Source organism: Lactuca saligna, chromosome 2, assembly GCF_052625555.1.
Source record: "Lactuca saligna cultivar CGN05327 chromosome 2, ASM5262555v1, whole genome shotgun sequence".
NCBI lineage: Eukaryota > Viridiplantae > Streptophyta > Magnoliopsida > Asterales > Asteraceae > Lactuca > Lactuca saligna.
In genome coordinates, this window is record NC_136418.1 from 122,637,130 (window position 1) to 122,653,357 (window position 16,228).

Here is a 16,228-nt window from a genome sequence, read left to right on the forward strand (position 1 = left end):
ACCGTACCTCCCTACATCCACCACCCGCAACAACTGTGGTTACAGTCACCAACCTAAAACCGTCCATCTCAAACGGTATTATACCATACATACCATCATACACATACTGTCAACAACTATCAGATTGTCCCTGGTCATATATTTAATATTGAAATGATTTATGTACATGAGCACTACGTCACGGCTCATCACATGCCACACACATCTATGTCAACCCCGATATACCAGAAACAATATCTCTTATAATCCTGTAACCCATAGATATTATACACACAAATTACATACATCACATTCAATACTCTATACTAATAAATCTATCACATCAGCTTTACAGGACCCTCACGACCGCTACCACCACTACCAGGAACACTCACTACTCTATACGAGATGAAGTCAAAAAACAGATCAGAACTCCTGGTAAATCAAACTACTGCTACTCTATCCACATACACTAATCACCTCACCCGTTTCCATCAAACTACAGGACAAAACCTTCCTTGTGCGTGCATCTATTAAAGAGTTTGTCTACCAAAACAGTTGGTACCAAACCACCTGCCCAAATTGCAAAGATCTGATCTTTAGAAGAGGCGAAAATTGGTTCTGCAGCGCTCATGGACATATCGACAAACCAAACTACACGTAATCATCATTCAATTACATAATATACTTAATTACCCTACATACACAATATTAATGAATATGTGACGTTAATAGGTACAAACTGTCCATAATCGTTAGCGATGCGACCGACACCATCACCGCAACCATGTCAGAGACCTCATGTCGGAAACTCCTAAAATCAACTCTTGACTACTTCCTATCCAATACCCCGCTCACAGATGGACGTATTCTACCTCAAGCCATTACAAATCACAAAGAAGAACCAAAAAAATGTCCATCCAAATGCTCAGAGGATCATCTCCAGAAAACATACGTTTCATAATAATAGACCACGAGACATTAACAACCACGGTCGACATGTCTATCCCGACAACACCGAATAGCAAGAAAGCAACAAAACGACACATCACCGGAGCCATCTACAGCTGTTCAAAACATCGCACGGTCCTTATCCTATGACCCTTCAGGTACATACGCATTCACATACAAAAAAACTTACATACATATGTTAAAACACCCTACTGACACTTCGTGAACACAACACAGGTTCCACACCTGAAAATATTCCAAAGCAGTCCAACAAATAACAACCAGGATGCATAATCAACATAATCACCCTCTTCCAGCTCTACTAATGTCTCTATGTTTAGTGTTACAACAATAACATCATAACACCCTCTTCTCTTCGATATGAATGATGTTATTGCAATACTGTTTCCGTCTCATATATCCGAATTTTCGGTTGTTCTAATTCTCTTAGTTCACACTTTCAGATTCCGATACTTTTTTAACACCGGTTATTTAACCCATTCAATTTCGCAACGATAACGCACACACATTACAAACAGCTTCAAACATACACCCTTACATGTCCAAAGTAATAAAAGTTAGTAACAACCACACACGTCAAATAATAAATATATAAAAGAATTCTCTGACAAAACAATCCAAATAACCACTTTATCATTATATACGTTATACCTTACCTACACCCGTTGTCTAAACAATCAACATTCAAAATATAAACAAAATAATATAAAAAAATGGAGAAAATCAGAAAAATCAACGCTTGATTTATATAAAAAATAGAAGACTAACCGTTCACATTACAACTTATACACACATTTACAACCAACATTAAATGGAATATCTAACCCTATACCCTAAAGCTACCAAAAAAACAACTCAACTTTCATTAGAGCTGCCGCAACCATCCCATTTTCATTACTTCCCAGGTGATAATTAAATACCCCATATTTACTGCAACTCAACTACCACCTGTTGACCCTATAAAATGAATCCAAGATCAGTCGCCATTAAACCATAAAGCATACAACCACCATGGAAACCATCATGCAAAAACTCATTGGCTATCTCCGGATGATGAAGACCTCCTTAGCCAACCTCCAACAAACATACACAACAGTCAACACAGACATGCAAACACTATTACACGACGTTCCAGAAGAACTGCCATACAAGGAGCTCACAGTCGCTACCCACGTCATTGCCGACCTTGACAACATAACCGTGCTAATGCTCGATATGTTCGGGATGATGCAGGAAAACATTTCGGAAGCAATCGATGTGTGTAACAAAATCCCGCACAACCATCAGACACCGTGACATACCAGCACCACTCTCTTCTGCAACATCAACCTCTTTTGCATCAGCTTCTACGAAGTAAAACCATGTAATAACGTTGTAATGAAGATATCTTTTGTATCTGCTTATGTAATCTAAAATGATGTAATGACTATGTAATGAAAAAAAATCCTTTCGTACACATTCTGTGACACATCTCATACATCCACTATAAACATAAAAACAGTCGATCCATCCAGCATAAACACGATAAAAAAAAATTATGCCCTTAATCCAAAAAAATCAAACCCCCGCGTAGCGGGGTCACTTTCTAGTTGATTAATTAAAAAAAACTGAAATTAGAATTCTATAATCGATTATATTTTTAAAACACAATTTTGTTGTTTTTTGGTGGGGATTTCATTTTAACTAGTGGAGCATAGTTTCCTTCCAATGATCAATTTCAATTCAACTATTGGATATTTGTTATATAACAAAAACACGAATTGTATTGTAAGTACATACTTGGCTTATTGTCTATTTTTGGAACCATTTTGATGTAAACCATAAGTTTATATTTTGTATTAGATCCAATTATAAATCGTTAAACGAATGCACGTCAAATTGATCAAAATTTAATTCAATTGTTTCATTTCCAAAACTTGTCATATTACAAAGACATGATTGTATGTAATTATATATACTTGATTTAGTGTCTATTGTGAAACCTATTAGATATAAACCATATGTTTATATTTTGTATAAGATCCAATTATAAATAATAAAAAAAAATTGCACTAATTATTTTAATTCTTGCTAAATAACAAAATTGAACCAAAAACTTGTGTTTTATCTAACCAAAACATGAACAATCGATAACTAACTTTTAATCAACAAATGATTAAATCTAATGGGTCCAGGAACCCGATCAATAATCGTTTAGCAAATAAAATAAAAACATAAAATTATAAATCTGAAAATTATTAAAAAAACATAAACATTGATTACCACAAACAAATTTTGATATATACATGTTTAATGATGCTTTGGAATTGATACTTTCGTAATATAGACGGTTCAATAATTAACACTCAAGAAATTATTATTCAAAAATCGGTGCTTTCGTATTCAATGAAAATTAAATTTCCCCATAAAATATGTCAACATTCATCCATCCAGTAACTAAGTTTTATAGTATATAATTATAATTGAGTTTTAAAATCGATACAAAAAATCAAAAAGGATAGTTGGTTTTTCATGAATTTCAAGAAAAATATAAAAATAAATAGTTAATGTGATGTAACTACAATAAAAAGTAATAAAAAGAAAACTAATTGTGAGCTTCTCGTGATCGATCGTTAAAGACTCGACACATTATATCAGTCAAAATTAAACATTTTCACCCATTATACTCGACTAAGTAACCTTTGACTTTCCTTCCGAATCTAGAAGAAGACTTTCAAGCTACATTTTTATAAGAAAGAGTGTTAGCAGGGAATGAGAACTCAATCATACAAATTTTCACATTCAAATAAACCATTTTCACAAGAAAGATTGTTAGCCCGGTGTGAAGGAATGAAAATCACAAAGAATTTTAAGAAACTATGGGAAATATGAGAGAGAGAGAGAGAGAGAGAGAGAGAGAGAGAGAGAGAGAGAGAGAGAGAGAGAGAGAGAGAGAGAGAGAGCATTTACTATGCAACATGAAGAAAATGGTTGTGCTATGGCAGATTTATAGCTTCGAATATTCTACACAATTATAGGTGGTGAAAAAAACCTAAGAGTCCGTTCCTCTGTTTAACTTAGGATGTTAAGTGTTGTGTTAATTTAACTTACTTCCCATATGATAATCCTTATGATTTAAGCTTTAGAAAATGAGATTTCTATTTTCCTTTATTGAAAGTCGATCTTCATGATTCTCTAACCCACGTGACAAAGAGAGATTTTATAAATGAAATCATGCAAAAATATTGTAAATTAGATAAACTTCTTTTTAAGTTTAGGTTGTTGAATATGAATCTCATAATGAAAATTTATGTCAACAAATATGGACCAAAAGTGAATAATAAACCACATACCACATGGAAAAAAGAGAATTTCAAAAGATTTTTTTTTATAGTGAAAGTATGATAATATAAACCACATGGACTAAAAATAATGTAAAATTAATCATGGAACAAAAATCATACTATAATAAGCATATAATGTTATAAAATATCAAAGTAGGATGCTTTGACACTAACCACCTGATGACCAAATATCATGTAAAAATAACCATAGACTAAAAACTATGATATAAAAAACTATATGATTCTATAAATATGTCAAAAGGATCTAAATGATACCAAAATACAATACCAACCCAACATAAATTCAAGAAAAAGACAATTGAAAACTTGAACACTTGGAATCCAAGCAAGATCAATTTAGCAACTGATGACCAATGGATGAAAGCCATAAAACTATTGTAGGGTTGAGCTTAGGCAAATAAACAAATACACCAAATATACCCCTAATTTATTTTCTTTCTGGTTTTATCATTAATGGAACTTAGATGAATATCTATTATATTGCACAATCATTATTGACAACCATATATGTCTTATATTGCTTCCAATATTGTTCCTACAGAAAAACACACAATCAAAGAGTTACTAAATGCAAATCATCACTACCCATTTATATTAAAAGCGGATCATAGATGGACACTACATCAGATATTAGCAATCACGAACAAATAACCTGCATAAAAACATAAAAATTAAAAGAAAAATCATTATGTTAACTCTAAAAACTGATACAAACCTTCATGTGAATTACCAAGGTCTCATTCATAAGTGATTCTGCAAATTAAACACTATATTTATACTCCATCACCATGTTCAAACTTAAAATGTTATTATAAAGTAAATATGTGTATATTTTAGAGGAATTTCAGCGAACAGATGGTGGGCCACTACTAAGTATTCTTTTTTCTCCTCAATACCAGACACATACACATATGAGTAAAGGCCTAACCGATATTAACAAAAGGGGAGCTGTAAGGGTTACCAAATGGTTGTTAACATCTTGATAATCGGGAGTGGTGGTTGCTGGTGGCGACAATAAGCAGGGGTGATCGTTGGTGATGGATATAATGAGCATGAGTGGGGTTATGGTTATTATAAGGGAGGTTGTGAGGTGGTTGTGATGAAGTACGAAGATGGCTTTGTGGTGGAGGTTTTTAGAGACGGAGGAGGAGGAAGAGAGACGGTGATGCGGTGGGTTATATATATATATATATATATATATATATATATATATATATATATATATATATATATATATATATATATATATATATATATATATATATATATATATATATATATATATATATATATATAGGGTTAGGTTCATTTGAGACCATTTATATTTTGTGAGACCGTGAGACGCATTTTTTTATTTTATTTTTTTTTTTTAGTTAATTCAAGTTCCGAAAATAATATTTAAGAAAAGAATTTTTAGATTTTTTCCATTTATTTTGCATTTTAAAATTATTTTTTAGAATATGTCAGTGTAATATTCTATTTAGAATATTCCACGTATTTTTCAAAAAAAAAAACGGAATTTATTTTATTTTTTTTTATATTTTTTATATTTTTTTTAGTTAATTCAAGTTTCGAAAATAATATTTAAAATTTTTTTTTTTGGATTTTTCCATTTATTTTTCATTTTAAAATTATTTTTAGATTTGATCTCACGGTCTCACAAAATTAGAATGGTCTTAAATAAACCTGAACATATATATATATATATATATATATATATATATATATATATATATATATATATATATATATATATATATATATATAGTAGATGAATGGTTTGTACATTTGTGGTATTAACTCCATTTATAAGGAAGGAAAACCAAAATCACAATACTTTAGGCGAGATCTTGTGATTTACGGATTCCACATTGACTCAATCAAGGATTAAAGGGCTCCGTCAAAGCCCGGTTTGAAGGAGTTATAAGTATTAGGCGATAAAATAGGAAGATTGTTGGTTTTATAGGGGTGTTATTGGGTCAAAACACTGCATAAACTAATTGTACACATCAGCAAAAACATGTTACATGCTTTTATATATATATATATATATATATATATATATATATATATATATATATATATATATATATATAAAGTGTGTAACCCTTAATAGTATAGGGGGCTAAAATGTAAATATGTGTGTCGTTTTGCAATCAAACGATTGCAAACCAATTATGTAACCGGCTCCTTCGAGCCTATAAATAGGGCCTTTGCCCAAATGAAATAAACAAGCGAAGTTTGAGTGTTTAAGACATGAGTTGATCTCAATTGTCTTCTCTGTTGAAATAGTTGTTCTATTTCTGAATAGCAGAGTCTTATCTAAACATATCCATATAACCATTTAATCATTCAACACAATCCAGCATCAAACTAATCCAACGCATCATTCAGGTATAATCTTTTCTTAATCTTTATTAATTCCGTCATCATGTTCAATTTGGTATCAGAGCAATTAATTCATCATCATGTCATGTTCAATTTGGTATCAGAGCTAAGTATCGTTCTTATTATGATTATGAATGTTAAATCTTTCGTTCATATGAATACATGTTCATCATGCATCATCATACATATTCTTATGAATATTCATCGTTACAAAAATTCATCGTTATTATTATAAATTCATTATTAAATCAAATACCATCCACCTACAAATGTCGGTAGAAGGTTTTTACAATTATGAATATGTACCAACTAGAAACACATTTTGTTAAAAAACCCCACCATCAACATCTTATTAAAATATAATAGTATTAAAAAACCACACCATTAATATTTTATTAAAATTTATAAATTGTAACTTTGAAAGAAAAAATAATTTTGTTTCTAAAAACTATAATTATGAGTTTTTCAAGTCTAAACACAAATAAACAAGAATTAAATTTTTTTCGTAAAACATTAAAACAGTCTAAAAAATTTCTTCTAAATTTAAAAATAGACTCGAACATATCAATAATAAATTGTATATCTAATATTGAAGCAATACATATAATAAATAATAGTATAAATTGGAAACAAGAACAAATAAAAAACCTTGAAGATAAAATAACAAAATTTGTTAGATAAGTTTTAAATAGAAAAAGCGTTAATGATAACTAATTCACTAAGAAAAAACTAAATTTTTTTTTAATATATATGGAAACTTTACAAGAAAAAATAGAAACACTAACTAAATTATTTGCAGCATTAGAAATTCCGTCTGAAATTCAAGAAAACAATATAATAGAAAATAATTCGGAAAATGATGACGCAAAAGTAATATATGATTTTTCTTCGGATGATGAAAACCCTTATATAGAGATTCACAACACAATTTTGGATTAAAACGAAAACAATCATATGTTGAAGATGATTATCAAAGTCAATACATATATGGACCACCTTCGTTAGAAGAAAATTCTTTATATAGACAAGGAATGATCAAAAATAAACAAAATAAATGGGAAAAAATACCTCCACAACATATACCTAAATTATTTACTTTTCCAACAAATTCAGATATTCTTTTTATTGATTGTGAGCAAAATCCCGAAGCAAAAATTCAAGAATGGAGTAATAAAATGGGAATTCAAATTCAACTAACTGAAGAATTAAGAAATCTACATCCAAAAAATTTTCTTAATTATATTATACATAAAACACGGGGCAATGCATATCGTTTCCTTTCATCTCTCGATGAAACAGAGACGATGATGATAGCTACAACTGACGCCATGGAAACATTTAAAAATGTATTAAATTGACTTATTCAAGAATTCATAGGAAAACAAATAGAAGATAAAACATATCAAGAAGCTTTTCAATTAGAATCATTATGACATCTAACAAATTTACGAATTTGTAACATGTGTTATTTAGACCCATTTATATGCGAATATTCTGAACATTATTATAATCTGGATTTTACTAGAAAAAAGATAGCATTAGACATGTTTTACCAAAAATTACCATCATTAGTAAGTCAAAGTGTAATAAAAGATTTCCAAGAAGCATTACAACAAAATAAGATTGCAGATACCTTAGGAGCAAGGATAAGTATATTAAAAGCATGGATGCAGAAAAAATGTTTAGAACAAAAAACAACACAAGATGCAAGAATTGATTTATGTTGCGATACCCTATCTAATAAAGTTAATCAATATGGTTGTAAAGATAATAAAAAAACAAAAATATAAAAAGAAAATTTGGAAAAAACAAACCTATAAACCTAAATATAAACAATATTATAAACAAGGAGAAAGAAAATATTTTCAAGACAGAAAACAATATAGGAAAAAATATCAATCTAACACAAATTACTGTCCATCTAACAAAAAAGATTGTAAATGTTGGATATGTCAAGAAGACGGACACAAAGCCTACGAATGTCCCAAAAAGACTAAAAAGGAAAAAGAAACAAACTTACTAAAAATTTCATATGATCTTGGCTATGAACCTATAGAAGATTCAGGGATAGATTCAGATATAGATATTTATGCATATACAACTGATACTGATTCCGATTCAGGTAAATAGTCATATGAAGGAAGCATTATTGGGTTTAGAACATGAGGGAAACCTTATATCTAACCTATCTAAAGTATACATTGCTAAAGCATACATTGGTATGAAAATACCATCCGAAGTAAACAATGATAAAGTATACAGTGATATGAAAATATCACCAAAGCATACATTGATATGAAAATTCTCATATCATCATTTAAAATATTAAAAGCAAACATCATTCAGCAATCATTCAGGTACCCAAAAGGCGCAAATATTCATTCATTGGAATGGAAGCTATCATGAAGTAAGTCAAACACCAGCTCAAACAAAAAGAGGAGCAAGAGACATCATTAATCAGACAGCTTGAAGTAATCAAATGAGAAAAAGAGCAACTACTACAAACAATACAAATTCTATCATCCTGTTCAGCATCCAAAGAAGAAGCAGCCAGCAGTTCAACAACAAAGCAACCAAAAGAAGAAGTTCAAGAAATATCATCCGATGAAAGCCAACAAACCATAACACCAAACCATGAGGAATATCCACCACTACAAACAGATAAAAAAAATGGTATGTAATTTTCAACAAAGAAAACAAAGGAGTATATGACGACTGGGGAATCGCCAGTTCATATATTCTTGGAAAAAATATCATTCACAAAAGCTACAGAACGAAAAATAAAGCAGAAACCGCATACAACGAAGCATACAAAGCAGTAATAAAAAGATAACGTCGAATGTTCAAAAACAGTTCTCCTAACACCACAAAAACCTATATCTAGTTTCACACCACAAAAACCCGTATCCATCCCAAGATCCCTTAACCAGTTAAATGCAAAAATTTCCCTTGAATCCATTCTATCAACAAAAGAAAAAGAAGCCATGAAAAAACCATCTGCCAAAAAATTTGCTTGGGACAGCCTTATTTCATACACCGAGGTCCATTCTTTGATGGGCTTTTACCCAGTAGCCAGACGCCCAGGTCCTAAAGCAATCTTCTTAGCCGACCTATCAGATCCTATGACTTTATGGGATTACTTTATTCATGGATTCATCGACACCATCTATTTAGAAGGCACCAATTTACACTGCATCAGTGAGTTCCCTTCTGCTGTGCAAACCATCATCAGAAATTATAAAGTACGATTTGCAAAACAGGAAAGAGGATTATTCATTAAAATGCACTCTAGCTACCCAATTTTTGATGAAGACTCTCAACTAATTGTCCCAAGTATTACTTTCGCAAATATGGGAATAAGCAATGGCTCAAAACCAACAAAAGATGATCTACCACGAGAATCACCAACACAGGATCACTTAATCTTCGCACTCGCCGGTGTCTATTTAGCATCGTCACGCATAGGCAACGGTAAAGATCAGAAGTCAAGAATTAGAGTGAACTACGCCAGTAAAACCTTCATTATCTATTCGTTAACAGATAGTGAAATCACTCCGGAAGCAATGAAAGCAATCGAAACTTTCGAACAACCTTTCGAAAAGTTTTCTCATCAATTAGCTGAATTACCTGCTGATATCAAAAAACAACTTTGTAAACATATTATGCATGCACCAAGACACAATTGCAGTCACTGTTCAGAAAACACAGAAGAAACACCATTCATGGAAGATTAACGATGAAATAAAGCATTATTCAAAAATATGTCTTTTCGGAGGCGCGAGGAATAACCATTATTGAAGACACCTGTTCTTTCAATGGGGAAGGGATTATTATATTTATATAAAAGTGTCGGTAGAATAGTTAAGAGTGTTATTTTATAAAAGTGTCGGTTGTATTATTTGTGATGTAACATAAGGTGTGTAACCCTTAATAGTATAGGGGGCTAAAATGTAAATATATGTGTCGTTTTGCAATCAAACGATTGCAAACCAATTATGTAACCGGCTCCTTCGAGCCTATGAATAGGGCCTTTGCCCAAATGAAATAAACAAGCTAAGTTTGAGTGTTTAAGACATGAGTTGATCTCAATTGTCTTCTCTGTTGAAATAGTTGTTCTATTTCTGAATAGCAGAGTCTTATCTAAACATATCCATATAACCATTTAATCATTCAACACAATCCAGCATCAAACTAATCCAACGCATCATTCAGGTATAATCTTTTCTTAATCTTAATTAATCCGTCATCATGTTCAATTTGGTATCAGAGCAATTAATCCATCATCATGTCATGTTCAATTTGGTATCAGAGCAATTAATCCATCTTGATTTTTTTTTGTTACAAATAGCATCTATACATTAATTTTATACATATTAGACCCAAAAATAAAAAATTTTGCTCACCGATTTTTATACATATTATATTTTCACACTACAACAATCGGACCCTATGACGACAACAAATTCGGACCCTATCCAGACGACAAGTCGTCGATATAGGGTATGGCGACGACAAGTCGTCGGCAAAGGGTTGTCGGCACAGGAGTGTCGGCATGGGCGCCGATGAAGGAGATAACCTAGAACGATGGGCGCTGGTGAACAACTCGCGGTGGGGAAGCTTCAGGCAGCGAAAGACATAAATATTCAACGAAATAAATATTCAGGTGGGTGCTTCACCACCGGTGAAAACCTCTAAACACCAAAAAAAAAAACCAAAATTCGGGGTAAAAATCATTAGCAGACATAAATATTCAACGAAATAGGAGTAGAAATTGTTTACCTGGGGCTAATCGCCGGCTAGTGTCGTTGGAATCAGATTTTCGTCGGAGAGAAAGAAGGTTGTTGCGTCGCTATGCAAATGAATGAAGGCTGCACCATTCTTTAGAGTAAACCCCTATGCCGACGACATGTCGTTGGTATAGGGTCAAATAAACGATGCCGTTTTAATTTTTTGCTGAAACAAAAAAATTAAAAATTAAAAATCTATGGCGACGACATGTCTTCGGGATAGCCCTGTGATGCGGATCGCCACATGTCATGCCGACGACAAGTCGTCGGTATAGCATACACAAAACTACGTAGTTTTGTTTTTCTGGCATATGGATCAAAAATAAATGGAAAATATATTTTTTGATACTTATACCGACGACATGTCGTCGGTATAGAATTTCAGAATACCGTCAATATTTTCGTCATTCCCGCCATACTTTTGCTGATGACCTGTCGTCGAAACAGAGGTCCTGGTCAAAGTAAATTGGTCAAAGTTCGCAAAAGGTATGTCGACAACTTGTCGTCGGGATAGGGATACTTTTAGCGACGACAATTGTCGTCGGGATAAGTGTCGTCTGTAAAGTCCGTATCCTTGTAGTGTCAGCCCCCAAATAATATGTTGAAGCTCCGTACCTGAATATATATATATATATATATATATATATATATATATATATATATATATATATATATATATATATATATATATATATATATATATATATATATATATATATATATATATATATATATATATATATATATATAAAAGATTGTCTTTCCCAAAAATGATTGGTGAAAAGAATATCAACTCCAACATATATAGAAACATGTATGATTGTATTAGTCCGACCAATAGATTAAACTCAAATGTTTTCTACTTCGAAAATCTACATGCAAATATTTTAATGACTTTATGTTAAACTAAATCAATATTAACAAAACAAAATAATGACCATGAACCAAAAGGCTAATAAATAAAAATGCATGCATCACTTTTTGTTGTTTATTGCTTAAAATATATTGTATTTATATTTTTATACAAAGTTTTCTTTATCTTAATATAATTGAATCATCACATTTACTAAGGTGCTGTTTGTTTTTTCTGAGATAAAATGTCTGCAGTTTGCGGATCATATCTTTAGACCTCTGCAGTAGAAGAGGTGAACCAAACGTCTGCAGTCTGAAAAAAAAAGATTGTTTGTTTTTTTAACATCTGCAGACTACTAAAATAAATTGAAATCTAAATAAACTGATTTTTTTAAACTTCAAAGTGATTTTTTAAATATTTTTATAACTTTGTTATAAATAATTAACGAATCTAGATCACTTTTATGTATTATTGTATAAAAAATAAAAATAAAAATGGTATGAATTAACGTACATATTTGATAAAAACCAACAACTTTGGTTGCAAAGTTATAACTAAATATTATAATTAGTGATCAAAGAATTTGATACATAAATTGATGGAAATAAACTTCGATTTTTTCAATTAAATCAACTAAAAACGTTTCATAAACATTTTTTTGAGAAATTGACGATACTGTATTAAATAATGTTGTACAAAATTTGAAAAAAAAAATATAAAAATATATTATGATTTTTTTTTTTCATATTTATATAAACAACTTCAACGACTATTATTATAATAAATCTTTATTCATAAATTTGTCAAAAATATTATGTTTGTATCGTCGAACTTTTTTTTAAGTTTTTTAAAATTGTTTATCATTAATAAAGTTGGAAAAAATATAAATTAAAAAAAACTTAAAAAAATAAAGATATATATGTTTTTTAGGCTGGAAGATGTTTGAAGATGTTAGAAGACTCTGGTCCACGTCTGCGAAGGCTAACGTCTGCGCGTGGTCTGCGCGGCGCTGACATAAGAGGTTATGCAGATCTGCAAACAAAAAACAAACACTATCTAAGTGCGACATATATAGATAAATAAGAGATTAAAGATTTTGTTGCAGCACTAATGTAAGCCACACTAACATTCATTTTAGAAATGGAACTGATGAGGATAAAGAAAGGTGCGTTAAGAAATAGGGAGTCAATAGACAAAAATGTGTTAAGTAACAAGGATGCAAACACGATATCCACTTTGATATCTTCTTAAATATATATGCAATCAAATATCGTCTCTCCTAAAGATCAATTATAAAGAAAATGTAGAATTCAACATATATAAAGAGACCTGAAATACACTAATAGATTAAACTCAAATGTCATCTTATAGGCAACATTTCAACGAATTTATATCAACTTAAATCAATATTAACATAACAAAACAATGATCTTGAAACTAAAGGCTAATAAATAAAAAACATGCAAATCACTTTTTGTTGATTATTTCTTAAAAGATATCTAATGTCTTTTCATAGAAAGTTTTTACTATATCTTAATATAATTGACCTTTGACTAACCATCAATCACCACAGTTACATTTGATTCCATCCCGTTATTTCAAGTATATACAACTATATAAAGACACTAAAAGACTTAAAGCATCATTCTTACGTAACATAAATTGGTACGACTATTGGTATGTTGTGTCGGATCCATGGCTAGGGTTTTCCAACACTGTCTTCATCCATAACATTTGGCTCCTTTTCATATTGATGATGTGCCATGTCATAAGTGGCATGAAGACCAAATAACACATAATATATCAACATAATCACCGTACAAATTCCAAACCTTATAAACGCCATATACTCCAGTGATCCCATCAAAAACAAATTTGTTGCAATCGAAAGTGCAGGGATCCAAGGAACCAAAGGCACTCCCCAAACTTTTGGGATCCGTTGCTGTGTCAACATCAACGAGATCCCTAGCGTCCCCAAGAACCATAAAGGGACAGTAACGGTGTAACCCACCCAACCACTAGGGTCCAACCCCCAACAAGCCGAAGTCCCTATGGAAGATCCAATTATGATCACCAAAAACCCTACTAATTTCAATAAACTCGAACGTGGTGTCACCCCTTTTACATAGTACCTCCTCACGATAATTGCAACCGCCATCATCATGAAAACAAAGAGTGTGCTTATGGATAGTAAACTTGCCAATACATCTAAACTTGAAAAGAAAGCAATACAAGCACTACAAATGGTGATTAATAAGGTAGCGTTTATTGGAGTTTTTGTTTTAGGGTGGACTAGAGCGAACCATGGTGGGATCATGTGGGCTCGTGCAATATGAGTTATATAACGAGCTTGACCAAGTGCACCAACCAATAGAACCGTGGTCATACCCTTGAGCGCACCTAGAGCCACCAAATACTTAGCCCACTTCATGCCAACTTTTTCAAATGCAACCGAGTAGGCAGCGTTAGGATCAATATCCGTATATTTCTGCATCATGGATAACGAAAGCGCCATAAGGCAATAAATTATAGTGATGATCGACATAGAACCGAGTAATCCCAGAGGTATGTCCCTTGATGGGTTCTTTGTTTCTTCCGCCATGGTTGCGATTGTATCAAATCCTCCGTAAGCGAAGTATACAATAGCTGCAGCTCTAAAGACACCTTCGGCGCCATGAGGTGCAAAAGGTTTCATGTTTGAAGTGTCCGCATGCATAAACCCTGCGATGATGACGAAGAGGATGACGATGGTGTTGATTGCCGATGCAATCCAGTTAAGTCTCGAAGTGTTTCTTGTGCTACTCACTGCAATGATGGCAGCGATTGTTAGCACGCAAACTGCTATTGGATCCAAGAGGTTGTATCCTTCTGCGAGATTTGTATGTATTCGTAAAGAGTTTGATTCACGGTTGAGAAGACTGGTGAAGTACGACGTCCATGATCGAGCAACCGCTGCACCACCCAGAATGCATTCAAGAAGGATGTTTCCGGCGGTGATGAACGCCGCGAAGTCTCCTAGTTCTACTCTGAGGTATGCAAACGAACCACCGGCCACCGGAATCTCTATAGCGAACTCTGTATAGCAGAAGACAGAAAGCATAGCCGAGAGTCCAGAAGCTAAGTAAGATAAGACAATAGCTGATCCAGCGTTGTCATGGGCTTCCTGTCCGGTGAGAACAAAGATTCCGGCACCGATGACTGCACCAAAACCGAACCACATCAAATCCCACCAGTTGAGGCAGCGCTTCATTTCGTTCTCACTCTGCTTTTTTAGCTTCTCAATCTCGTCGGAATCTTCAGAGCGGCTGAGGAGACGATCTTTGAACCTGGAATAGGTGTGGGACAAGGCGTATCTGTAGGTGCTCCAGTCCCGGAAAGATTCCTCCGGGAAGAAATCTTCTTTGCTCCATCTCCAGTAGGATTGTGGATGACTTTGTTGATCATTCATACTTTGTAATGAAGCAATTTTTGATTGTAATCGGGTTCTTGGATCTTTCAATCTTTATGCAATCCGTTTCCAATTTTCCATGTTACATTTATTGGTTTTTGTTTGGTAGTGTCGTGATGGGCATTTGCCGGCACTGCAATGTTGACTTACAAGAACATCGGTTTCACGTGGTCCCTTTGGGTTCATAAATGGATGTGACAATAGTATATTTTGAACATGTTAATCGGTGTCAAATATTGAACAAAACAAAAATAAAATAAATACTCCATATGGATTATATTTCGTAATTAATGAGAAAGAGAAATAAAATAGTATTAAATTATTCAAAAGCTCTATTCGTTAAGATTTAAGAACAGCTATTAAACGAAAAAAGAAAACTATAGTTCTTTTTTTTACTAAGCTTAACATGAAAAAAGGAGAACAAGAAATATAGAAAAAAACTGTGAAAGGTTATTTA

The 16,228-nt window shown here is 32.4% G+C and overlaps 1 protein-coding gene and 1 long non-coding RNA gene across 2 annotated transcripts; both read right to left on the reverse strand.

The window, feature by feature from the left end:
• Positions 1 to 10,995: 10,995 nt before the first annotated feature.
• On the reverse strand, positions 10,996 to 12,075 carry LOC145029047 (uncharacterized). The gene is made up of 3 exons (XR_013676333.1): positions 11,861 to 12,075; positions 11,463 to 11,636; positions 10,996 to 11,374 (listed from the first exon to the last, which is right to left on the reverse strand). It is a non-coding gene; the product is annotated as an uncharacterized LOC145029047 (long non-coding RNA).
• A 1,055-nt stretch (positions 12,076 to 13,130) lies between these two features.
• On the reverse strand, positions 13,131 to 15,867 carry LOC145031469 (cationic amino acid transporter 5-like). The gene is made up of 2 exons (XM_078980025.1): positions 13,976 to 15,867; positions 13,131 to 13,355 (listed from the first exon to the last, which is right to left on the reverse strand). Exon 1 carries the CDS (start codon positions 15,769 to 15,771, stop codon positions 14,023 to 14,025), a length of 1,749 nt encoding a protein of 582 aa, XP_078836151.1. The 5' UTR covers positions 15,772 to 15,867; the 3' UTR covers positions 13,131 to 13,355; positions 13,976 to 14,022.
• Between the last annotated feature and the right edge of the window lie 361 nt (positions 15,868 to 16,228).

Coding starts and splice junctions, on each gene's coding strand:
- LOC145031469 (XM_078980025.1), bottom strand. CDS start 15,771: ATGAATGATCAACAAAGTCATCCACAATCCTACTGGAGATGGAGCAAA.